The sequence below is a fragment of the Bos mutus genome, chromosome 19 (genome assembly GCF_027580195.1).
Source record: "Bos mutus isolate GX-2022 chromosome 19, NWIPB_WYAK_1.1, whole genome shotgun sequence".
Taxonomy (NCBI): domain Eukaryota; kingdom Metazoa; phylum Chordata; class Mammalia; order Artiodactyla; family Bovidae; genus Bos; species Bos mutus.
Genome location: NC_091635.1, coordinates 13,865,461 through 13,888,648, shown reverse-complemented (window position 1 = coordinate 13,888,648; position 23,188 = coordinate 13,865,461). Strand labels below are relative to the sequence as shown.

Genomic DNA, 23,188 nt, shown 5'->3' with positions numbered 1-23,188 from the left:
CACCCCCCCATTCTCGCTCTTCGCTACCTCCCTCCCTCCCCCTGCTTCCTCTCTCCTCCTCTCTCCCCTTCCCTCCTCGGCTCCACGGCTCCCTCGGCCGCTGCCGCCTCCGACCCCCCCACCCTACTCCCCCGCCACGGCCCCTAGCCCCTGGCCGTTAGGCAAGACCTTCCCCTACCCCGGGGCTCCCCGACATCCAGTTCCCCTCCCCCACCTTAGCTCATGCCCCAGCCCCCGAACCCCGGGGCTGCCAGCCCCCGGTGCCCCCGCCCCTCCTGAGAATCGGGGTGTACTCCCTAAGCCCCCTCCCCTCCACTGGGGACCCCTTTTAGGGCCCCCTTCCCCTCCCTCCCACGCTCCCCTACCCTTCCCTTCTCCAACCCCCTCTTTCCCCTCTCACCCCTCCCCCCATCCTGGCCCCCCCTGCAAAAGTGGGGTGCGGAGGGGGGAGGGGTGAGAACCCACGGAGGGGAGGAACGAAATTCCGATGAAGTCAGAGCCCCTTACCCGCCGCCGCGGCCAGGCCCCCCAACATGGACTGTCTCTGTATAGTGACAACCAAGGTAAGCATGATAGGGGAGCCTGTAAACTGGGGGGAGGGTATGAGTTCGTGGGGAGGGGTTAGTCAGGCCTAATCTGCGGCTGGGGGCCCTGGAATGAGAGCATCAGCAGATGGGAGGGGGGGGTCATAATTTAGTTTGGGGTTCACATCTGAGATAATGCTGGGTTTGGCCACAGGTGCCCCCTGGAGTGATCCCTTTGTACCTGTAGAGAAATGGAAAATTGGGGGGTATTCTGTGACTTGGGGATCTGGTGGATTTTGAGGTTCATCAATGATGTTGAGGGAGACTTATTTAAGGAGAAGCCTGGCTCACATGGGAGCCCTGCTTGGTGTATGTTAGAAGGTGGACTATGTGAGGGGGGGTTCCTCTTCCCTCCTGGGGGACAAGCTGGCTTCCAGTTGCCTTGTCCAATTTCAGGGGGCTCCTGGGTTGAAGGTAGAAGGTTACTGGTTGTGAGTACCTGACTGGTCTGGGGGTGTCAGCTGGCAGGGAAGGAGTGGGCCTTCAGATTATAAAAGAAGCATCTTATATGCATTTGGGGGTGCTCTTAATTTGAGGGGACTGTTAATTTCAGGGTCAGTCGTATGGAATAGGGATAGTTGGGAGTTGTCAGGGAACTGGAACCTGAGAGAATCACCTGAGGGATTGGACCAGGTGAGGTTAGGGTTGGGGTACTCCCTGGGGAGATAGGAGGCTGCAGCAGCTGAGGTTGCCAGCTTCTTTGGAAGAGGATGAGAGGCTTGGGGAGAGGGGATTTGAGGAGGGGTACCAGGTGCGTGGTGAAAATTTTTGGGGTGGCCCAGGCAGGTGTCCAGCATCCTCACTTCCTCCCACACTGTATCTACCCTGGTTGGGAAACAGGGAGACGAGCAGATGGAAGGGAATGTTCCTGTTACCCCTGACCCTTGGGATCAAGGTGGGGGAGGACACCTGGATTTAAAATTACTGGGGTGAAAAGGTGTAGGAGGAGGGCCAGGCAGGCAGCAGTGAAGATCTGTACAAGGGTGTCCCTGTGAGCCTGCCAAGTGCAGGAACTCCGGGATGGGGAACACTGGCAAGCTTCTGGTGGGCTGCAGAATACCTGGGTCTTGGCTCTAAGACTCTGGGACTGGAAAGCTGGAAGCCTGGAGGCTTGGGCGAGTGGCAGGCAGCTGGGGGTTGGGGGGTGGGACAGGAAGTGGGGGCCGGGGAGGCGGGGTCTGGGTGAGTCACAGGCTGGGGAGGGGGTTATATTTAGTGGGAACTGCAGATTCTCAGGGCAGGGAGCTGAGGACACACATGTTCCCTGCCACAAACTCACATACATGTATACACATGCATCTACACATGTGTTGTGCATGTGTGAGCATGGTTGGAGGAGACTGAAGGCTGAGGACCTCTAGGTCCAAGTCCCTACCCTCTCTTGAGGGCTACTTGCTTATCCTCCATTCTGTGGGCTTGGGCTTTCTCCCATATTCCTTCTTCTTCCCATGCAGTGGATTTTTGTGCCTCAGTTTCTCTGGCCTTCTCTCCTTTAAGGTCTGTCTGAGCCTCAGTTCCTCTTGACTCCTGCCCTTAGTCTGCCCCTTAGCCTTAGGCTTCCTGGCTATGGTCCCTTATGTGCAGGTGTACACAGAAAGCCAGTTGCAATGTGTGGGCTCTGCTTCCAACACGTGAACGCACATATGAGAGGGGGGGTGAGGGCCTTGTCTGCATTGGTAGCTATTCTGGGAGGGTGGGTTTATTCATCTCCCTTCAAGAATCCTGCTTCTTCGATGGAGCTCAGGGTTGAGCATCCCCGAAGGAAAGAGTCTTGCGCAGAGAGGATCATGCATTTTGGGGTTTTACAGAGGCGTGGAGACCCAGGCTTGCCACATTCCTTGGCCGGAAAACTTGTCAGTCTCGGATGGCGGGGACTCCAAGTCCCATAAGGCTTTGAGGCAGGAGAACCGTCAATGTTAGAGGGTTGCTGCCCCTCGGGCTGTTGGGAGTTGTGGTTCATCTCTATCCAGGGCAGCGGAGGGTTAGCTTTGGAAGAGCCAGCAGGGGGGGCACATGGCATTTGTTCCCCCAGAATGCTGGGTGGGGTAGAGGGTGCTCATGCTTTGCGGTCGTTGAGCTTCCCAGCTACATCTGATTCCTCCATCGTTCATCGCTTATATTTAGATTTCTGCCGCAGTAATTTAAGGAATATTTATTTAATGCCCACTATGTGCCAGGCCCTGTGCCTTGCGCTAACTCTGCCTTATAGCTATCACTTAATCTTACTCTGTGCCTCGCTCTCTGCCGGTGTTTCTGAGCATCTCTTTCTCCCACTCCGCCCCCGTCCCTCCCCCTACTCCCCGCGCTGCTGCCGCCGTTGCCATGGTAACCGGCGACGACTGAAGTTGCGTGGCGGACTTGAGGGCCGGGCGAGGGTGGCGGAGGGCGGAGCAGAACAAGTGGGGGAGGGAGGAAAGTGGGGAAAGACTGGGGGTATTTGGCTAGAGTCCCGGAGGCGAAGCGGTTAAACCCTCCGGGTGGTCCTTATTGGGCAAAGCTAAGGTGTCGGGGGCGGGGCAGTGTGGCCTACGGCCTCATTCATTGGTCGACTGGGGCGTGGCGGAGGGGGCAGTGTGGGCGAGGCCGGGGGAGCGAATGGGCGGGAAGTGGACGCAGGCGTGGTCTCCTGTAGGCAGGTGGGCGGGGTCTGGCTTACTCTACCAAGGGAGGCGGGCAAACAACCTCAGAAAGGGGTGGGGCCTTAGGACTGGGTAAATGAGGGCGGGGCTGACCCGGCAGGGGCGTGGCGTGGTCCCATGTGCAAAGAGGAGACAGGGTTTGAGGGGCCTGTTGTCTAAGAAACTGCGGGGAGCAGGGGTCTTTGGAAAGGAGAATCCGGGGGTTGGGAGATCTGACGTCTCAGTTTTCCTAAGATGGAGGACTGTTAAGATTTCATCAGAGCACAACCTCCTACCTCAACGCTATGTTCCAGGGAGACGGTTGCTAGGCGACGGCAAAGTCCTTGATTGCTGTGTTGCCAGGCAACGGGGAAACGGAAAATGGAGGGAAAAAGGAAATGGGGGATGGGGGAGGGTCTTAATGGCCATAGCGCCCACTGGTGGAGAACTAGGGCCTGTGCATTTTCTTTTCTGTAAGGAATTTCCAGTTCAACCCCTTCTGCACTGGCTCCCTCTGAGGATACAAGCATTCTATCCAGATATGAAACTAGGACCTTGGGGGTCATCGTGGGGGCGTATCTAACAGATTTCAGTCAACGGGAAGAGAGGGGGCATGTGTCAGGTTCTAGGGAAATCCCTCCTCTCTACCATTTGTAGGCATTTTAGAAAAGCCAGAGAAGCAGATTTTAGGAGATTGCTCGCTGGACTTTAAGAGTTGAAAAGGTGGGAGTTCAATGTGAGAATATTTAGAAGAGATGCTTTCGGGTTCAGTTTGGGACAAAATGGAAGAAATCAGAGGCAGTCATTTTGGGGTGTTACGGGAGATTTGTGGGCCACTGGAAATTGCAGGTCAGATCTTATTTTGGTAAATATTTTTTTGAGACGTAGGTGTGGGGGAGATAGATATATTTGGGAGTAATCTTCCAACAAAGTTGAAATTCAGAGTCATGGCGGGTGGGGGGGTAGAAATGTTGAGATGTAGGGGAGGGCAGCCAGAAAAGGGAATAATGTATACATTTAAAGAGTACAGAAAAGGAATAGAGAAATATCTCTTAGTCTAGAAGTCTGGTAATAAACTGAAGAGGTTGCAACTGAATTCAGAAGGTCAACTTTAAGGTCCCTTAAGTATTCCCTGAAATGGGATCTGGTGGTACTGGGGCATGGTATGTTAGAAAAGTCATGAGTATCTCATTAGGTTCAAGGATTTGGAGAGGGGACCCCAAATGAATTTGAGGACTGGTTATTTGGATGTTTACATTAGAACAAGGGTAATAGCTGCACTAATTTCAAGGTCTCTGTTAGCAGACTGGGGGAACAGATATAATTTTAAAAGGGATGATTTAAAGGGTAGATTAGTTTGAGGGCACAACAGGATCTGTGGTCCTTCAACTCTTGGAAAACGTTGTCTGGCTATCCTGTGGGGCTATACCGATGGTTAAAATAGGAGGCGTCTTGACATCTGTGGGGATGTTGTCTACATTAACAGTCATTGGGGAGGTTGGGTGCAGGGGATTGTGGGAGGCAGTTTAGACCCCTTGGGGGTCCTTCTGCGGGAGAAGTGCTGCTTGCTTCCCTGCCCCCTGAGAGTCCAGGGAGCTTTCGTAATAGGGGCTTGGTGATTTTAGGGGTGGGAGATTAGCTAGCATAAGGGATCCCAGAGAACCAGAGCGTTACATTGGTAATTTTAGGAATGTCTGTATTTGTGAATGAATAGGAGTATACTGTGCACGGTGGAGTTCACAGAGAAACAGCTGGAACCGGGGAAGTTGATGGCTAAGAGGGTCTCCCCGCACCCCTTCTCTCCCATCGTGACGCTCTCCCGCACTGCGCAGGCGCCGTCACCCCCCCACCTCCGGCCGCAGCCTCCAGTTGCCGCGGCCGCCGCAGCCCCCGCCCCTCTGCCCCTCCCCCTCCCCAACCCCGGGACCCTTGCTCTCCCACCCATCCCCTCCCCTCAGTCCCCCTCCCCTTCTCCATGTCGACTCGGAACAGATTCGCCTCCATGTGTCTCTGCGTGGTACGTGCCGCGGTACGGGCTCCGGCCCCGCTCCCCTCTTTCCGGACCCCCCAAATCTCGGGGTGCAACCTTCAAGTGCTGTCGCTCTTCCTTCTGCTTGGCGGGGTCTTTGGGTGGCAGTGTCTCGCGGACAGGCGCAGTGGGTCGCCCCTCCTATGATCATTCACTTTCACTCACAACCCTCTATTCTGGGGGTGCAAGCCTCCGTTCCAGGTCATTCTCGCAACTGGGGCGGTGAAGAGAGGGCCAAAGGGAAAAGCAACAGCGACCCCAGGCCTTTGGCTTATCCTATGCCTGTACCTTAATAATATTACCTGTGCCTTAATATATTGGGGGTTCAGACTTGGTCCCAATTGCACTGGAGCTGTCGCTGGTCACGGCCCTGAGCCCCAGTAGCGTAAAGAGGGGACCCTCCTTCCTAGCCTGCCTTGCGTTAGTAGTCCTTTAGTCTGGGATGAGAGGTGCTGACCTCAACCCCCACCTCCCAGTTTGTAGTTTCCTAATGACTCTCCCACCCCCACCTCTCCAGAGGTTTTTCCTTACTACATTTACTTTAAAAATTTCCAGGGACTGAACATAGGCCCTAACCTCTTTCAGCCACATTCTGGGAACTCTGGTATCCTTTCCTTGTTCCCCATCTCCCTGACTTTGTCACTAGATCAGGAGGAGCCTTTTTCTCAGTCCCAGACACCCCACTCCCCACGGGGGTAGGGAAGGGAGAGGTGTCTGCAGTCTCAGTGTGCTACAAATTTTCTTTCATCTCCTCTTTAGAATAAACAATGAAATGTCCTTTTCCACGCTTCCATTTTCATTGTGTGCATCCTGACATTTCTTCATCGGGATTCAGGAATTTTCTCTGTGAGGTGGGGCGAAGATGGAGGGGCTTTGGGCTCAAACCCTCCCTGCTGCGTCCCAAACTCCAAAAACTTGAAGCTGCAACCCTTGGTCCTGCCTCAGTTGTCACGCAGGGAATTGGGGGCTTTGTGAAGAGAGAAGAGAGCAATCTCCTTGTCTCCTTCTTCCCTCCCTGGTCCCTCCAGTTTTGGGGCTCTGTCCCTCAGCTCTTGCACTATCCAGGCTGAAGACCACCTTTTCAGAATGTGGCACAACAACCTCTTTCAGTTCATCAAATTCTGTTACCCAAGAGGGCCCAGCTTGGAGGAGGATTATTTAATTTCTACTTCCCCTAACTTCCCTTTTCCACTTTTTGTGTTCTTCGTATGGAAACCTGGAGGGAGCTAGGAGTTTTTCCTCCAAGTCTGTCTCCAAGGCCAGAAAACAAAGTGTACCTTGATGAGCCCCTTTTCTTTCTTTAAGACTTCAAACATATCAAGGTGGGACTTCCCTGGTAGGGTCCAGTGGTTATGACTCCACACTTCCACTGCAGGGGGCGTGGATTTGATTCCTGGTCAGGGAACTAAGATCCTGCATGCTTAATGGTGCAGCCTTAAAACAAAGTGTATCAAGGTGCTCCTTGATCTCAGCTGTCTCTGTGTTCTGGATTGGAGACTCTTAATGGACCATTTTCCTCTTCCTATCCTCTTACTTTGTCCTTAACCATGGCCAAAGTGGACTACATCCTCAGCCTTGGTTCCTCATCCTCAGAATTTTCAGAATCATACTCTGTGTCAGGCATTGACCTTGATAAGCTTCCTCCAGTTTGATTTTGTAACTGTTGTCCTCCGAATGTTGGGGTCCTCTCAGCTTTTCAGATACTTTTTTTGAGAGGGAAATCTTGCCTTCTCTTTTTACCCATGTGTACTGGGGAGCGTATTCTGTCTTCTGCAGTCTCTGAGAGAGCCCTACACATGGTAACCTCCCCTTCCTCCACAGAACCTGGCCTTGGGGAGGGTTTGCTTCTGTGAGGGGCAGAGGCGCTACCCTTCATTACTGTTTCCAGCTGCCCTCCTCTCTGGTCCCTCCGTTAATCTCATTTACTGGAGTCTGTATTAAGCTAGTAAGGGAGGCCCTTGAGATGGCATGCAGTGAGTTAGGAAGGGGAATCAGGGGTCAGGTTGGGTCTTTCACTCGTAAAGGCCAAAGGGAGACCAGGAATTTACTCTGAGGTTCTACCCACTTCCGCAGTCACTGAACCTGGAAGCTGGCATCCATTCTTGCCCCCTTTCTGAGCCCTACCATCTCTGTTCCTCCCCCACCCTCCCCCTTCTTCTAGTATATCCGATTAGCTGGCTGGCCTCTGGGCATTTGTAGAGGTGGGGGAGTCCTGGGGCCCCCTTGCCGAAGACTTGGGAACCAGCAAGGCCAGCTGGACCGGTTTAACTTTGTCCTGCCAGGGGGGCTGGTGCCAAGTACCTGCTAGTTGAAGGGCTTGACTGCGGTCCCTGCCCGGGGCATGCAAAGTGTTGGGGAGTGATTTCTTCCTGGGGCAGAGGCTGCAGTAGGGAGACTGAGGCAAGGAGGCTGGAGTGGGGTGGGATGGAGTACCGAATGGGAGAAGCAACTCGAAGGAGGGAGGTTACAACACGGGGAATGGGCTTAAGGTATAGAGGAAGCTGGGGGTGGGGGGAAGCTGATGAGGTAAGCAAAGATGCTGGGGATGGAGGTAGAGAAGGGGAGGGGTGCACGTGGCCGAGGGGCTGGAGCTCTGGGGAAGGGATGAAGAAACGGACTTCAGAAGAGGGGTGTGCTGGGGAGAAGGCTGGGGTCCTAGGCTGGGAGTTGGAAGAGTTGCGGGGAGGGTGCGGATTTGGGAAGAGAGGAGAGGTGCCAAGGACCTGGCGGGAGAGGGGGCTGTGGGGAGGGTGGAGAGAGGGGAGCCAATGGGCTGGAGGACAGGGAGGGGGAGGAGCTGGTCAGGCCCCAGGGCCTTCCGCACTGCACAGGCTGGGGAGCGGAGGCGCGGCCGGGGCGGGCCGCCTGGAGCCCGAGGCGCTGGGCCGGCCCCCGTGACGCCTCCGTCCCCGTCCCCAGAAATACCGCTACCAAGATGAAGACACGCCCCCTCTGGAGCACAGCCCGGCCCACCTCCCCAACCAGGTAAACGCCCCCGAGCTGGTGCACGTGGCGGAGAGGAACTTGTCCCACCTCGAGGCCGTCCAAGGGGTCGTGGGCCACGCCCACTTCTCCCCCATCAAGGTAGGAGACTCAGGCGGCCCCCTCCCCAGTGCAGCCCTCGGAGCCTCGGAGCTACAACTATCCCCAAGGCCCGGTAGGGCGAGAGCCAGAGGTGGGGGGTGGCTGGGACTGGAGGGCTGGGCTTGGGCTCCTGGGGCCAGGGGAGGGGGCATTGGGGGCGTTGGAAACACCTGGTTCCCAAAGAGGAGAAACAGAGGCTAGGCAAGTGGCAGAGGGTGTAGAGTTTACAGCCGTTGTGTGTGTGCGTGTGTGTCTGCGTGTGTGCGCGCGCACGTGCGTTGAGATGTGTGCGTTCCCCAGGATGCTCCCCGCGCCCGGGCCCTCTTCATTCCTTCACACACCCCCACCTCCGTTTCCATTTTCTGTGTCCTGAGCTCTGTTCAGAACTCCTGCTGCCCTCATTTGCTCTTGGCCCTTCGCTGCCTCCTCCCCCCGCTTCCGGCCTCTGGGCCTGGCTCTCCAGCCTTTTCCATCTGCCTGGCCTGAGATTTCTGGTTGCCCGGCGTTTCTGCCTCTGTCCCCTGCCTCGGCCTTTGCACCCTCCTGTGCCCTCCCTCCTCGCTGCCTTTTCCTCTCTGCTGGCTGGTGCTGGATGCTGTCTCTCTCTTCCTCCCACGCACTCTCCTTCTTCCTCTCCCCGATCCCCAGCTCAGGCTCTGGCCAGGATGAGTCCTCTGCCTGGGTCAGCCGGCTCCCTTTCTCCCTACTCATCACTTCTGTCCTTTCCTCCTATGCCTTCTCTCTCTCCTCCTCTTGGATTCTACCTCCATGCAGATTTCTTTCTGTGCTCCTCCCCGGGCATTATTATTCACCACCACCTGTTTCCCCTTCTTTTCTGTGCCTACAGTATGTTTTCCCTTCTCCAGTCCTGGGGAGGCCCTGTTTTTGAGATTTTCCATTCTCCAGGCCACTTCCCATCTTCTTCCCCCTCAGTCTCCTCTTCTGGGGGTGTAGGCTGGGAGGAATGAAGTGTACCAGGCTGGCTGTGAGATTCAGAGGAACACTGGGGTCAGGGGTGAGATTCTAGGATCTTGTGGGATGTCCCGGCAAGGGGGAAGTTGTCGACGTTTCACCAAGAAGATGGAGAGGAGGTTCCTGAGTTCCTGAGCCTGGGAATAAGGAGGCAGAGGCTGGGCTGCAGTAGGTTCTGGGGTGAGAAGGAGGTGGTAGGAGAGTAGTTGGAGAGGGAAATACAATTTTCCTGCAGGTAGAAAAGTGGAGAGACGAGAGGAAGCCTAGAGGTCCTAGGACAGGAGACAGGCAAGGATGAGATGTGGTATCAGGGAGGAGGTTGAGCTGATCGAGAGCAAGGAGAGGAAGAGATGAGTGCAGAGGATTCCTGTGGATGGCTGAGGGCTGCAAGGACTAAGGAAAGAAGACTAGAGATGCTTTTTTTTCCTCAAGATGGGGCCATTCAGTCCCCAGGGGAGGAGAAGAGGAGCGAAAGTGGTCGTACAGAGGTAGGGAGACTTGGAATCTGCATCCAGGAAGCAGAGGGAAGTGAGTGCTGGAGGCCCTGGGTGTAGGAGGGAGGACCCACAACAAGGCCTGAGCCGGGGGACAGGAGAAGCCTCAGTTTTCAGAGGGTTGAGAATGAAGGATTGTGATTTGGGTATAGAATCTTGAGGGTCAGAGAATGAAGTAAGAGAGAGTGGTGGTGATCTCTCTGAGGAATCATAAGTTAGGATGGAGGATAAGAGCAGGAGACTGATGCCGAATGGGCCTGGACAGGGGCACAGGGCGGGGAAGAGGATGGAGAATGGAGGCTGGGGTTGGAAGATATATCGTGTCGGGTGGAGAGAGGGGTGTTTTATCTACAGCTACGCAGATGAGATGAGATGAAGGTAGTTGGGGATAAAAGATGGAGCCTGGGGCAGGAACGTCTAGGGTAAGGATGGGGATGGCAATTGAGGACAGGCTGTGGGACAGAGGAGGGACACGCGGATGGGATGTTGGCAGTCAGTGGCTATTGGCTGGACAGTAGCATTTGCTGAGATTTGAAGGGTCAGAGAATGGATTTAATATATTTATGGGTATGAAATCTATTACGGAGCTTGAAAATATGTAGTACTGAGATATCGCAGTAGGAGAGAAGAAAGACCCCTTGGGAAGGAGAGAGCGAGGAGTCTGGGGAATCCTTGATGAGTGCCTTGCGCTTGGTAGGCTCCAAATAAATATTTGTTTAAGGAGGAGACAGGTTGGGGACCCCGGAAGGAGGCTTTTGGCTGCCTTCCCCCATTGCTATGGAAACATGGCTTCGGTTGCCCTGGCAACTGGGGAAGCCCCTAGGACCGGCCTAAAGCGGCCCTGCCCTAGAATCTAGAGACCCTGCTGTGTCGAGGCGACTGACGTCAGGGAACTGGGCACACCCCACTTTAACCCTTTCCCGGATGAAATAGGCCAGGGGTGGGGGTAAGAGTAATGAGAGACTAGGACCCGGATGTCTTTCACCACTCCCCTTTCCTGACGTTCTTTCCACTGCGTAGGGTGAGGGGCTTAAGGGAGGGTGGAAGGAAGGTTATTCAGGAGGCGCTGCGCCCTCAAACCTCTTCAGCCAGGACTTCTTTCGGCCGGGCTACCTGGGGCGGGAGGGGGGGCGGGGCCTTTGGGAATCTGGTCGCTCTTAGGCCACGCCCCATCTCCTCCTCCCGTTGTCCTGGCGACAGGCCTCCAGGAGGTGGGTCTCCCCAGGCCTTGGCTGGGCTTAGATACCGTTGCTTGGCAACAGAATCCCAAGAGGAAGGAGTAGATTGAATGGTGGGTGAGCGAGAAGGAGGGTGGGGCCTGCATCTTGGGGAACCCCGGATTCCAGGGGCCCAGGGTTTAGGGCACATGTGTGTGAAAATGAGGGGCAAGTCTGAGGGAGGGTTATGAAAAGATCTGGGTGTTGATGGGTAGATAGGGACAGGGATGGGGTAGGACCTAATGGACAGGAGCCCTGTGGTATGTGTGTGTAGTACATAAGGCATGTAGCACTCTGTGGTGTTACATCCGGTGAGAAGCTCCCCCCCCCTAGCCGGCCCCCCCCACTCCCGGCTCTATACCATCTGCTGCTCCCCCATCTGGCTGTCTCTCTCTTCCTGCTTCTCAGACACCTCCTTCCACATGCAGGGGGCCTGGGCTGGGCAGAGTTGGGGCCAGCACGTGTACCTGTGTGTTTGTAACGTGGATCAAGGCTGGGTCCTTCAGAGAGTTGAGGGGAACAGAGCGGGCCAGGTTAAGAGGCTGAGAGGGTAGCCATGGTGGGGGGGTCTCTTGGTTACGGGCTCCCTCTTGAGCCAAGGCTCAGGCAGCTTTTCATCTCCTTTTTTCCCTCACAGGCCAATTCTCCCCCTGTGATTGTCAACACAGATACCCTAGAAGCCCCAGGATATGTGAGTTGTTTAGATTTTGGGGCTTTTACAGAAGGGAGGAGGGAAGGCCAAGTCCCAGCAGCAGGGTAAGGTCAGGTGCTCAGGCAGGAAGTCTGTCTCATGGCTTTTGTGTTTCTGGCCCGTGCTGGAGTTGCAGGTGAACGGGACAGAGGGGGAAATGGAATACGAGGAGATCACATTGGAAAGGGTGAGCAGGCTCATGCAGCCCAGGTCCTCCCCCCTTGCCCCCTGTCTGTGCTTCTCTCTGTGCCCGTGTTTTCTCAGTGGCCAGCCTCTTAACCCTGTCCCTTCCTGCTCCGGTCACAGCTCCCCAACCCTCTCCCCTCCCCTCTCACCCAGTCTAGAGTAGGCGGTGAGGGGAGCTGACCCTCTTCCCCTCCTTCTGCCCAGGGTAACTCAGGTCTGGGCTTCAGCATCGCAGGTGGCACTGATAACCCCCACATCGGCGATGACCCTTCCATCTTCATCACCAAGATCATTCCCGGTGGGGCTGCAGCCCAGGACGGCCGTCTCAGGTGGGGAGAGGAGACGGGTTAGGATGCTGGCTCCCTTGAAAGGGAGGACCAGGGCGGCAGGAAGCTCCTGGCTCAGGCCCACCTTGCTGCCCTCAGGGTCAACGATAGCATCTTGTTTGTCAATGAAGTGGACGTGCGGGAGGTGACCCACTCAGCGGCGGTGGAGGCCCTCAAAGAGGCAGGCTCTATTGTCCGCCTCTACGTCATGCGCCGGAAGCCTCCGGCTGAGAAGCTCATGGAGATCAAGCTCATCAAGGGGCCTAAAGGTAGCGACCCAATTAGGTTGCCACCCCCCTCCCGCTATCCTCTGCCCCAGGGGACCTGGGGACCCACCTCTGCCCTCCCTCCACCCAGGTCTTGGCTTCAGCATCGCTGGAGGTGTCGGGAACCAACATATCCCTGGAGATAACAGCATCTATGTGACCAAGATTATCGAAGGGGGTGCTGCCCACAAGGACGGGAGGTTACAGATCGGAGACAAGATCCTAGCGGTGAGTGGGGGCCCCCATCACTCTTCTAGCCCACACCTGGGTCTTGCCTGCTGGCCTGGTGCCTGCTCAACCTTCCTGATGGGCTCGCCCTCAGCACGTCCATCTTGAGGTTGTTTCCGGTTCTGTCTGAGCTCTGCTTCCCTTGGCCCCAGGTCAACAGCGTGGGGCTGGAGGACGTCATGCATGAGGATGCCGTGGCAGCCCTGAAGAACACGTACGATGTGGTCTACCTAAAGGTGGCCAAGCCCAGCAATGCCTACCTGAGTGACAGCTATGCTCCCCCAGACATCACGACCTGTGAGAGCCCTCCAAACCCTGGAGCTCCCCATGCCCCCCACCAGTCACCCCATGACATCCCCATTGACCCTGCCTCTTCAGATCCTTCCCCTGAACTGGCCAGAACCTCTATCACTTCCTTTAGTTGGAGAATAGATGGAAAATTGGTCACCGTCAAAGAACTAGAAAAGATTGTCAATAGTCCCTCCCCCCGAAGGCACTAGATGGTTTTATGGCTAATTTTATCAAATCCTCATGGACTAGGTAATTCTTATGCTTTTTCTGAGCATAGGGGAAGATAAAACGTTTCATATTTCATTTTATAAGGGCATCTGAAAATGGTCACAAGGATAATGTAAGAAAGTAGGGAGCTCCCTGGTGACCTAGTGGTTAGGATTCAGGGCTTTCATTGCTGTGGCCTGAATTCAGTCCCTGTCAGGGAACTAAGATCCTGCAACCCCATGGTTCAGCCAAAAAAAAAAGAGGAAAGTATAGGTTAATTTTGCTTCTGAACAGAGATGTAAAAGTTTCTAATGACATAGTTGCAAAACAAACACAGGGGCATATTAAGGGAGTAACGTTGTCACAAAGTTGGGTTCATTTCAGGGAATTAAAGGTGTTTCCATATTATGAAACCTCTAAGTATGAGTCATTGTATTTAAAAAGTTAAGGGAGGGAAGGACTTCTTTGGCAGTCCAGCAGTTAAGACTCCATGCTTCCACTCCAGGGGCCACCAGTTCGATCCCTGATCCCTGGTCTTTGGGGAGCTAAGATCCCATCTGCCACGTGGCTTGGCAAAAAAAAAAAGGTAGAAAAAACAGTAAGTTCATTTCACACAGATGTGGGAAAGGCATTTGATGAAATTCAACGTCATATTCTGAAAGGGAAACTTAGTATACTAGGAACAGAGGAGTTTTCCTTAACATGATTGAAAAGTGTTATCAGAAATCAACAGTGAACACATTGTAATGATAAAATCCTATCTGTGTGTCCATTAAGTTAGGAACTAGGCAAGGAAGCCTCTTCCTGCTACTGTTAGTCCACATTGCTTTAGAGCAGGGTTTCTCAACGTTGGGGCTATTCACATTTTTGTACTTGGCAATTCTTTGTTGTGGGGGGCGTTGTTCTGTGCACTATAGTATGTTTAACAGCAGCCTTGGCCTCTACCAGATGACAGTGGTACCCTTCCCCTCCAGTCAGAACAACCAAAAGTGTCTTTCAGTTCAGTTCAGTTCAGTCGCTCAGTCGTATCCGACTCTTTGCAACCCCATGAATCACAGCACGCCAGGCCTCCCTGTCCATCACCAACTCCGGGAGTTCACTCAAACTCAAGTCCATTGAGTCGGTGATGCCATCCAGCCATCTCATCCTCTGTCGTCCCCTTTTCCAAATGTCCCCTGGGGGTGAGGGGGGCTGCAAAATTACCCTGCTGCGAATCACTGCTGTAAAGATTTCAGGCAGGGTAGCAAGAGAAAAAAGAATAAATGTTACATTTCAGTGGGGAGAATCAAACTTATTGTTATTTATAAGTTATACTTATGTCCATCTAGATTAAAATTTAAGTAAATTAAATGAAAACCTTAAAAATAATAGGTAGGGTTAAGAATGTGGCTATATGTAAGATAAAAAGCATGAACTAGTGACTTCCTAGCAATAAGAAAATATAATGGGTAAAAAGATCCTTTTTGCTATAGGAAAAAAGCTATAAAATTTTTAGAGGACTTCCCTGGTGGCTCAGTGGTTAAGACTTCACCTTCCAGTGCAGAGGGTATGAGTTCAATCCCTGGTCAGGGATCTATGATTCCATATGCTTCTCAGCCAAAAAACCAAAACATGAAGCAGAAGCAATATTGTAACAAATTCAATAAAGACTTTAAAAATGGTTCACATTAAAAACATCTCTAAAAAAATTCTTAGAAAGATAAGCTTGATCAGAGGGCAGATTTATATCAGTAAATGACCTGTGTCAGATTTATATCAGGTAAATGATGAAACTTTACTGAAGGGCATAAAAGAACACTAAAGAACTGGAAAGTCACAGCATGTTTCCTGATGCAAAAAACATAATATGCTAAAGATCTCAACCCTCTCCAAGTTTTTCTCTAATTTTATGCAATCCTCATCAGAATGTTAATGTTCACCACCCCCCACCCCCAACTGGAAAATTACATTTGGGAGAAGAGCTAAGAAATTTTTGGAAAAGAATGAGATGTGACTACTTCATCCAAATCTGAAATCATACTGTAAGACCATATTAAAATCACATGGCCTTGTTTCTAGACACTATAACCTATCAGAGGGAACCTTGGCTCCTTGGAGAAAGGGCCAGATCTAAGACTTGAGCAAGGAATGTGTAAGATGAACTTGTAACATCTTTCATATTAGCAAAACTCTTTGTGACCCCATGGACTGTGGCCCATTGGGCTCCTCTGTCCGTGGAAGTCTCCAGGCTAAACTGGAGTGGGTTGCCATGCCCTACTCCGGGGGATCTTCCTGACCCAGGGATCGGACCCAGGTCTCCTGTATTGCAGGTGCATTCTTTACCATCTGAACCACCAAGTTTTCACTTGAGAACTTTCCCATTTTCTAGCAAAAGCATTAAAAGAACAAGTTATCTTTTAAACCTTTAAAAAAAGAAGAAAGCAAGGAAGATATTCAAGGGTTGTGTCAAAGGCAGGAGCCAAGTTGAAACTGGCCATTCAACCAAAACTCAGTAAATATTTAAAAATCTACAGGATTATAAGGATACTTCAAAACAACTAGGTACCTTTGGAAGATGCTAGGGAACTTGTACATTCTGAATACTGGCAAGCAAAGGGTAAGAGTCAAGCATTTATTCTCTTTTCCTATGCATATTGCACCGTAGAGTGACCAGTGGTTGACCGGGGAACATTCTTTTTTACAGACAAATTCTGACTAATAAATGTTCCTTCCTCAAAAAAAAAAAAAAAAAAAATATACATGGGCACTATTTGCCATCCTCAGTGAACTGTCAAGTCCAGGCAGTGATGGTCAGTGGCTGCTAAAACTCTTAGGTGAGAGGCTAATGGCGAGCTTTATAATGAATGGATCAGGCTGACAACACCCCAACCTATGGATTTGTATCTCAAAAAACGCAACCTGACATCGCATCATGTCGTGATGCAGAAAGTATGCAGCAGCATCTAGGAAATAATTCTGTCAAAAATTGAACTTGAGTCTCTACACAGGTGACCACTTGACAGGAGATGCAGGGCAGGGATGTAAGCAGTGATCTACTTGTTAGGGTTTCCCACTATTTCCTAAAAGAAGGTGGGAAATTCTGCTAGACAAATGACCTAGTTTTCTCACCAAGTGAATGACCAGGAAGTGGGGGAAACAGGGAGAGGAATTTTATAGATGATATGAGAGATGGTTCAACTGAACTAAAAGCCCCAAAGCCTGGTATTAATATTCCCCTTGGCTCCATACCCCTGGCATACCTAGGTCATGTACCCTTCAGATCCACTCGCCCCTAGGAGAACCCACCCCTACCATGCCCTTTGAATTCCTGCTCCCTGACATTGCTGTGACCATCATGTTCCCTTACACCCCAGCCTTGTTTCTCTGGCATAGTGACGTGCCCTTCCCCTGAGCCTGGTTCTGCTGCTTTCCTCGGGAGGAGGTGGAGTGGTGGGCGTTGTCTCCCTCCGTGCATTTTCCATTGCATCCGTCCTTCCGCCCATGTCTTCCCTCAGCTTATTCCCAGCACCTGGACAATGAGATCAGTCACAGCAGCTACCTGGGCACTGACTACCCCACCGCCATGACCCCCACCTCCCCTCGGCGCTACTCCCCCGTGGCCAAGGACCTGCTGGGGGAGGAAGACGTCCCCCGAGAACCGAGGCGGATTGTGATCCACCGGGGCTCCACGGGCCTGGGCTTCAACATCGTGGGTGGCGAGGACGGTGAAGGCATCTTCATCTCCTTCATCCTGGCCGGCGGCCCCGCAGACCTCAGTGGGGAGCTGCGGAAGGGGGACCAGATCCTCTCGGTAAGGGAAGACCAGCCCCTGCCCGGACCACCCCCTCCCCTCCAGCCAGGGCTCATGTAGGCTGGAGCCCGGCCCCCATCTCCAGTGACTCAAGCTCTCCCCGCTCTCTCTAGGTCAATGGCGTTGACCTCCGCAATGCCAGCCACGAGCAGGCTGCCATTGCCCTGAAGAATGCGGGTCAGACAGTCACGATCATCGCTCAGTATAAACCCGAAGGTACTGGGCCCGAGACATGGGTTCAATCCCTGGGTCAGGAAGATTCCCCTGGAGAAGGAAATGGCTACCCATTCCAGGATTCTTGCCTGGGAAATCCCATGGACAGAGGAGCCTGGCGGGCTACAGTTCATGAGTTTGCAAAGAGTTAGACACAGCTGAGTAACTAAACAGAAATAACCAAGCCTGAAGCTCCGCCTCTCAGATGGTGCTCAGAACTCTGTCTCCTGGCTTCTGCAGAGTTCGGGGGAGGGGGAGGGGAGAGGCTGACAGTAGGGAGGGAGACAGTAGGGAGGCCAGAGCTCAGGAACCTTCTTGTCCTTCCTCAGAGTACAGCCGGTTCGAGGCCAAGATCCATGACCTTCGGGAACAGCTCATGAACAGCAGCCTGGGTTCAGGGACTGCCTCCTTGCGGAGCAACCCCAAAAGGGGTTTCTATATCAGGTCGGATGCTTCCTGGCTGGGCCCCTCTTCATTTCATGGCCCCTCATCCCCCAGCCAGCTCTCCCTCCTCAGTCTTGCCTGGCTCTTGTCCTACCTCCCACTCCAGGGCTGGAGACGCATAGGTTAGCATTGAGAAACACTCCCTAGCGACTAGAAAACAGCCTCAGCCTCAGTGATCCCTACTGCTTCCTAGCCCCTAGTCACCCTGGCAACTCCCCCAGGACCCCCAGCTGCCACACAGTCTGGTAACTCAAAGGTTAATGCCTGGCAGAGCAGGGGGCCTCTCAACTTTTGGAATATTGCCCAGCCCCATGGGATAACACATTCCAGGGGAAGTGGACCACCGCTCTCTCCAAGCTGACCCTGTCTCCCAGGTGGCATTTTGCTACCTTCTTAGGGCTCCTCCCACTGGCTCCTCTTTCTTGTCTGCCCAGGTGTAGGCGATTTGTCTGAGCTTCTTCCCCTCCCTCCCTCTGGGCTCCCGGTCTGCTCACATGGCCTCCCCTTCTGCTCGCTCTGCCAGTGTCTCTCAGAGCATTCAGCCCAGGCCTGACCTCTTCCCCATGGTCCAGACCTGCAGCTCCAGCCATCTGCTTTCTGGACACATCCCTGGGTTGTCCCACAGGTGTTCATACTCAGCATGCCCCAGAGCTAGCTCACCTCTTCTCCTGTGCGCTCGTGCTCTCTGTCCTGCCCGGTCGGTGTCTCTTTTCCTGAATGGCACCACTGTCTGCCGAGACACCTGGCTCAAACCGGAGCCTCGCTCGGCCCTTCTCTCTTTGTCGGGTCCAGTTAGCTCCCGGGGCTGGTCAGTTCTGACTCCCAGATGATGCTGATGATCCTGGAGTCCCTTCCCATCTTTCTAGCCCTGGTGCTTTGCTTGGCATCTCTGGTGTCTCTGCAGTCATTCCTTCCCTTGTCCTGACCCTGGAGTTGTCACTTACAGGTTGTCACTTAAGGCTACTCTACTGCTGAGGGTAGCTGGACTTGGGTCCGTGTTACCCCTGTGACTGGCGTGCATGCATGTGGCAGCTGCTTTCTTAGGAGGGTGCTGTTCTCAATCTTACTCTCAAAATCGCCCCCGATCCGTAGGCTGTCTGATCCCTGACACAGCGAGGATTGAATGGCTGTTCATAGTTGTAGAGCTTTAGGTTCCCACACAGTTCTGGGGTTCATCAGAATCCACAGCATCTCTGGGAAAGCCACCAGTGGCCATGCGGGTCTGTAGACCCCTAGGCAGAACCTCTGGGCTCTCAGGGGCCTTGGCCCTCACCAGACTGACTGGAGGCTACCTGCCCTCCAGGGCCCTGTTTGACTATGACAAGACCAAGGACTGCGGCTTCCTGAGCCAGGCCCTGAGCTTCCGCTTCGGGGACGTGCTTCATGTCATTGATGCCAGCGATGAGGAGTGGTGGCAGGCACGGCGGGTCCACTCCGACAGCGAGACTGATGACATCGGCTTTATCCCCAGCAAGCGGCGGTGAGCCTTCTTGCCCCTGAAGCTCCCAAGGGCCCCAGGGTGGGCAGCCAGCAGGGAGGGTGTGGGTCCACCCCCAACTTCTTGGGGATCTGTCTGCTGACCCTTTGTGGGCACCACGACTCACATGAGCCCTTGGGACAAACACCGCATTTAGGAGCGTGGGGCCAGGGGCTGCTGGGAGACGGAGTTCTCGGCTGCCCTGGGGGTAGGGGCAAGAGGGCCCTTCACTGGGCATTTCTCTACCCCCATCCCTCCATGTATTCCTCAGGGTTGAGCGACGGGAGTGGTCACGGTTAAAGGCCAAGGTAAGTGGAGAAGGCCGGGAGCTCTGGTGCAAGAGCGGAGGTGGGCAGGGCGGTGGAGCTCGTGGGTCTGAACTCCTGACCAACTGCATGGCCTCCTCTGTCTCCCTAGGATTGGGGCTCCAGCTCTGGATCACAGGGTAGGTTGGGTCAGTTTGGGAAGACCTGCGGGGAGAGGGGCCCTGGGCTTCTCTTGAGTCCTCGGGAAGGCCGGTGGGGGCCCTGTATCCCCTGCCTCCAAGGCACTTGTAGATGCCCTGCCTCCTGTTAGGTCGAGAAGACTCGGTTCTGAGCTACGAGACGGTGACACAGATGGAAGGTGAGCCCTGGCAGCGCGCCCTGGCCCAGCCCCCTGCCCCGGCTCTGCCCCTCCCCCCTGCCTGACCCTGATCTCTGCCACTGCCTGACCACCACGCTCTCCTCAGTGCACTATGCTCGCCCCATCATTATCCTCGGGCCCACCAAGGACCGCGCCAACGATGATCTCCTCTCCGAGTTCCCCGACAAGTTCGGATCCTGTGTTCCCCGTAAGTGCAGGGCCTTGGGGGGCGGTGGGGGGTGGGGCCCAAGGGGTCACAGGCAGAGTCACTTCCGAACACAGGGGTTCTCAGACAAGGGTGCTGCTCAGCCACCCTCACGTCCACCGGGACCGTCCCAGGCCGGAGACTCGGACGACCCAGAGGTGCTGGGGGAGGCAGCTCCACCCCTCTCTCCTGGCCTCGGTCTCCCCAGCAGCCCCCTTCCCTGGAGGACCAGCTGGGCTCTCCTGGGGGGTCGCTGTAGGCAAGGTTGAAGCTGGAGGGATGGTGGTTAGATCTTTGGTGGGTGGGGTGACTTCCTGGCAGATACGACGCGGCCCAAGCGGGAATACGAGATAGATGGCCGGGATTACCACTTTGTGTCGTCCCGGGAGAAAATGGAGAAGGACATTCAGGCCCACAAGTTCATCGAGGCCGGCCAGTACAATAGCCACCTGTATGGAACCAGCGTCCAGTCCGTGCGAGAGGTGGCAGAGCAGGTAGGAGCCACGGCCCGTCCTCCTCCTCCTTCCCCCCATGGCCTTCCTCAGCTCTCTAACTCTCTTTCTCTCTCTGTCTCTCTCCCTGCTGGGTCTCCACTCCACCTCCTCCTCCTCTTGGGCAACTCTGTCTGACTGCCTGCTCTCTGGTGCCCTGCTCCCCCACCCCTCCTCCCTTGGTCCCTGACCCCAAACTCCATGCTGCCATCTGTCCCCTCTTCCCTCTCCTTGCCCCGTTTCACCTCTCTTCCTGTGGCCTTGTCCTTGGTGGCTTGGCCCCCCACAACTCGGGCCCTCCCTCCTGCTGGCTTCCCTTTGGCCCTCTCCCCTCTCCCCTCACCTTTCCTGGGGTCTCCACTTGCCTCTCCCACTCCTCTGCCCTCACCTTCTCCCTGCTGCCGCCACCCTGCCCTCTTCCCTCCACGGCCCCTTTCTCCATCTGCCTCTCCTCCCTCCCATCTGTCTCTCCTTGTTCCTTCCATCTGTCTGTCCTCTGTCCGTCCTCCCTGCCCTCCCCTCTATCCTACTTCCTTTCTCCTTCCTTTTCTTGCCCCACCTGCCTGGCTCCGCCCCCTTGGCCTTGCTCTGCGCCATCTTTTGGGTCCCCTCCCTGCCTGTCCTCCCTGTTCCCTCCATCCCCTCCCTCCTGTGCGGGCCCCTCCCTTGCTCTCCGTCTGTCCCTATCCTTTTTTCACTCTGTCTGTCTATACCCTTCCTGCCTCCACTGTCTTTGCCCACGCGTCTTTTGATATCCATCTCATTTCCCTTTTGGCCAATCTCATGTCTTCCACTTTTCCACGTCCTGTGTGTGGGTCCTGTCCTGCCACCTCTGTCTGTCCTTCCCCACCACCTGCTGGTCCCCCTCCACCCACCCTGCCTGCCCCCAGGGGAAGCACTGCATCCTCGATGTCTCGGCCAATGCCGTGCGGCGGCTGCAGGCGGCCCACCTGCACCCTATCGCCATCTTCATCCGCCCCCGCTCCCTGGAGAATGTTCTGTGAGTATGGTCTCAGGGGGTTTCCCCTCGGCTCTCCCACACCAAGCCCCGAGCCTTAGATGGCCTCTGTGTTGAGCTCTTCCGTCAGAACTCTGGACAGCAGCTCCAGCAGCCTTTGAAGGGAATTGGAGTTAGAACCCAGAGGGCCCAGGGAAGCCCAGGCCTCTTCCCTCCTCTTCTGCCCTGGGCTAGGCGGGACTACAACTCCCAGCAACCCCTGGGGCACACACCTGCTAGGCATTGGGGCTCTTGGGAGTTAGAGTCAATCCCTTCACTGGGCTGCTGGCTGGAAGGATGAGGTTCTGGAGAGGTCCCTGAAGTGGCCACACCTGGCTGGGGTGGGTCGTGGGGAGGGGGCCCATCTGTGGCCCCAGAGGGTATTGGGAATTGTATTTTTTGCTTCATGCTCTAAATAAGAAAATAGTGGGGACATCCTTGGTGGTCAAGTGACTAAGATTCTGTACTTTCAATGCATGGGGCCCAGGTTCATTCCCTGGTCAGGAAACTAGATCCCACATGCCCCATCTAAGACCTGGTGCAGTCAAATAAATATTTTTAAAAAAATTAAAAAAAGAAAATAGTGGTTGCAACTTAACATCCCTGGACAGAGGAGATCAAGGCAGGGCAGGACCCACCCTCAGGTCTGTGTCTCTCTCACTCTCCACAGAGAGATTAATAAGCGGATCACAGAGGAGCAAGCCCGCAAAGCCTTCGACAGAGCCACCAAGCTGGAGCAGGAATTCACAGAGTGCTTCTCAGGTGAGGCTGTGGCTAGCCCGTGGCCAGCACAGGAGGTGCCTTTGGCACAGATTCAAAAGCGGGGCCCCCACAGGGTGGGTGGTTTAGAAGGAGGTATCCCCTTTGGGTGGGTGCATCCCATGGCTCATGGACTGGAGAATTAGGAGAAGGTGCCCTTTGCCCTGGGCCTGACTCCCTGCCCCCGCCCCCAGCCATCGTGGAGGGCGACAGCTTTGAGGAGATCTACCACAAGGTGAAGCGAGTCATCGAGGACCTCTCAGGCCCCTACATCTGGGTCCCTGCCCGAGAGAGACTCTGATTCCTGCCCTGGCTTGGCCTGGACTCGCCCTGCCTCTACCGCCTGGGCCCTTGGTCTGGACTGAATTGCCCAAGCCCTTCCAACCCCCAGCCTCCCTCCCACCCCTTCTTATTTATTTCCTTTCTAACTGGATCCAGCCCATTGGAGGGGGGACACTCCTCTGCATGTATCCCTGCACCCCAGAACTGGGCTGCGGAACCCCAGGAACCCGGGGTCTGAGGGGGAGCCCCGGGCTCCTGATCCCGAGCCCTGGTTCCTTAGGACCCCTTGCTCCTGCCCCTGCCCGCCCCCAACGCACACACAGACCCACTGGGGGGCCACCTGCTCTCCCCCATCTCCTCCCACACACTTTCCGAAAGTCAGGGCCCCCCTCCAGGAGCACCCATTGCAGGGCTGCAGGCCTCCGCGCTCCCCCCGAGGCAGGGTCTGGGGTCACTCCTGACCCCATCATAACTCCCCAGGTCCCTTGATTTCTCATTTTTTTTTCCATTTTTTTCTTCTCAAAGGTGGTTTTGGGGGGATTAGTGGGGGGATTCCACCATGGGCCCCCTGCCTTCCACATGCCCCCTACCTTTTTTCTTTGCCGGTTTGCATGAGTGGAAGGTCTAACTGTGGCTTTTTTTTTTTTCCTGGGATTTTTTTCTTTTTTTTTTTTCCCTTTTTTCTTTTGGGAACGGGGAGGGATGGGTCTAGG

The 23,188-nt window shown here is 54.6% G+C and overlaps 1 protein-coding gene across 5 annotated transcripts; it reads left to right on the top strand.

The window, feature by feature from the left end:
- Window positions 1-122: 122 nt before the first annotated feature.
- DLG4 (discs large MAGUK scaffold protein 4) lies at window positions 123-23,188 on the top strand. Of its 5 annotated transcripts, none has more exons than XM_070389365.1 (20): window positions 123-563; window positions 8,151-8,315; window positions 11,636-11,690; window positions 11,818-11,876; window positions 12,080-12,204; window positions 12,301-12,470; window positions 12,559-12,695; window positions 12,848-12,992; window positions 16,688-16,983; window positions 17,097-17,199; window positions 17,526-17,640; window positions 18,944-19,120; window positions 19,389-19,425; window positions 19,535-19,562; window positions 19,694-19,741; window positions 19,848-19,949; window positions 20,268-20,440; window positions 21,328-21,437; window positions 22,105-22,196; window positions 22,388-23,188. In XM_070389365.1, the coding sequence occupies exons 1-20, from the start codon at window positions 534-536 to the stop codon at window positions 22,492-22,494; spliced, it is 2,274 nt and encodes a 757-aa protein (XP_070245466.1). In that variant the 5' UTR covers window positions 123-533; the 3' UTR covers window positions 22,495-23,188. The 5 variants fall into 5 exon arrangements, 4 of the variants coding, with proteins under 4 accessions (XP_070245466.1, XP_005906093.1, XP_070245467.1 ...); XM_005906031.2 differs by having other exon boundaries at window positions 125-563; window positions 8,151-8,216; window positions 11,636-11,689; window positions 11,826-11,876; window positions 22,388-23,186; XM_070389366.1 differs by having other exon boundaries at window positions 125-563; window positions 8,151-8,216; window positions 22,388-23,186.

What these genes read in the sequence shown, in the direction of transcription:
- DLG4 (XM_070389365.1), top strand. Translation starts at nt 534, where the DNA reads ATGGACTGTCTCTGTATAGTGACAACCAAG. An exon ending in CTCCAGCTCTGGATCACAGG is followed by an intron (nt 19,563 to 19,693) that starts GTAGGTTGGGTC and finishes GCCTCCTGTTAG; the next exon opens with GTCGAGAAGACTCGGTTCTG. An exon ending in ATTCACAGAGTGCTTCTCAG is followed by an intron (nt 22,197 to 22,387) that starts GTGAGGCTGTGG and finishes CCCCGCCCCCAG; the next exon opens with CCATCGTGGAGGGCGACAGC.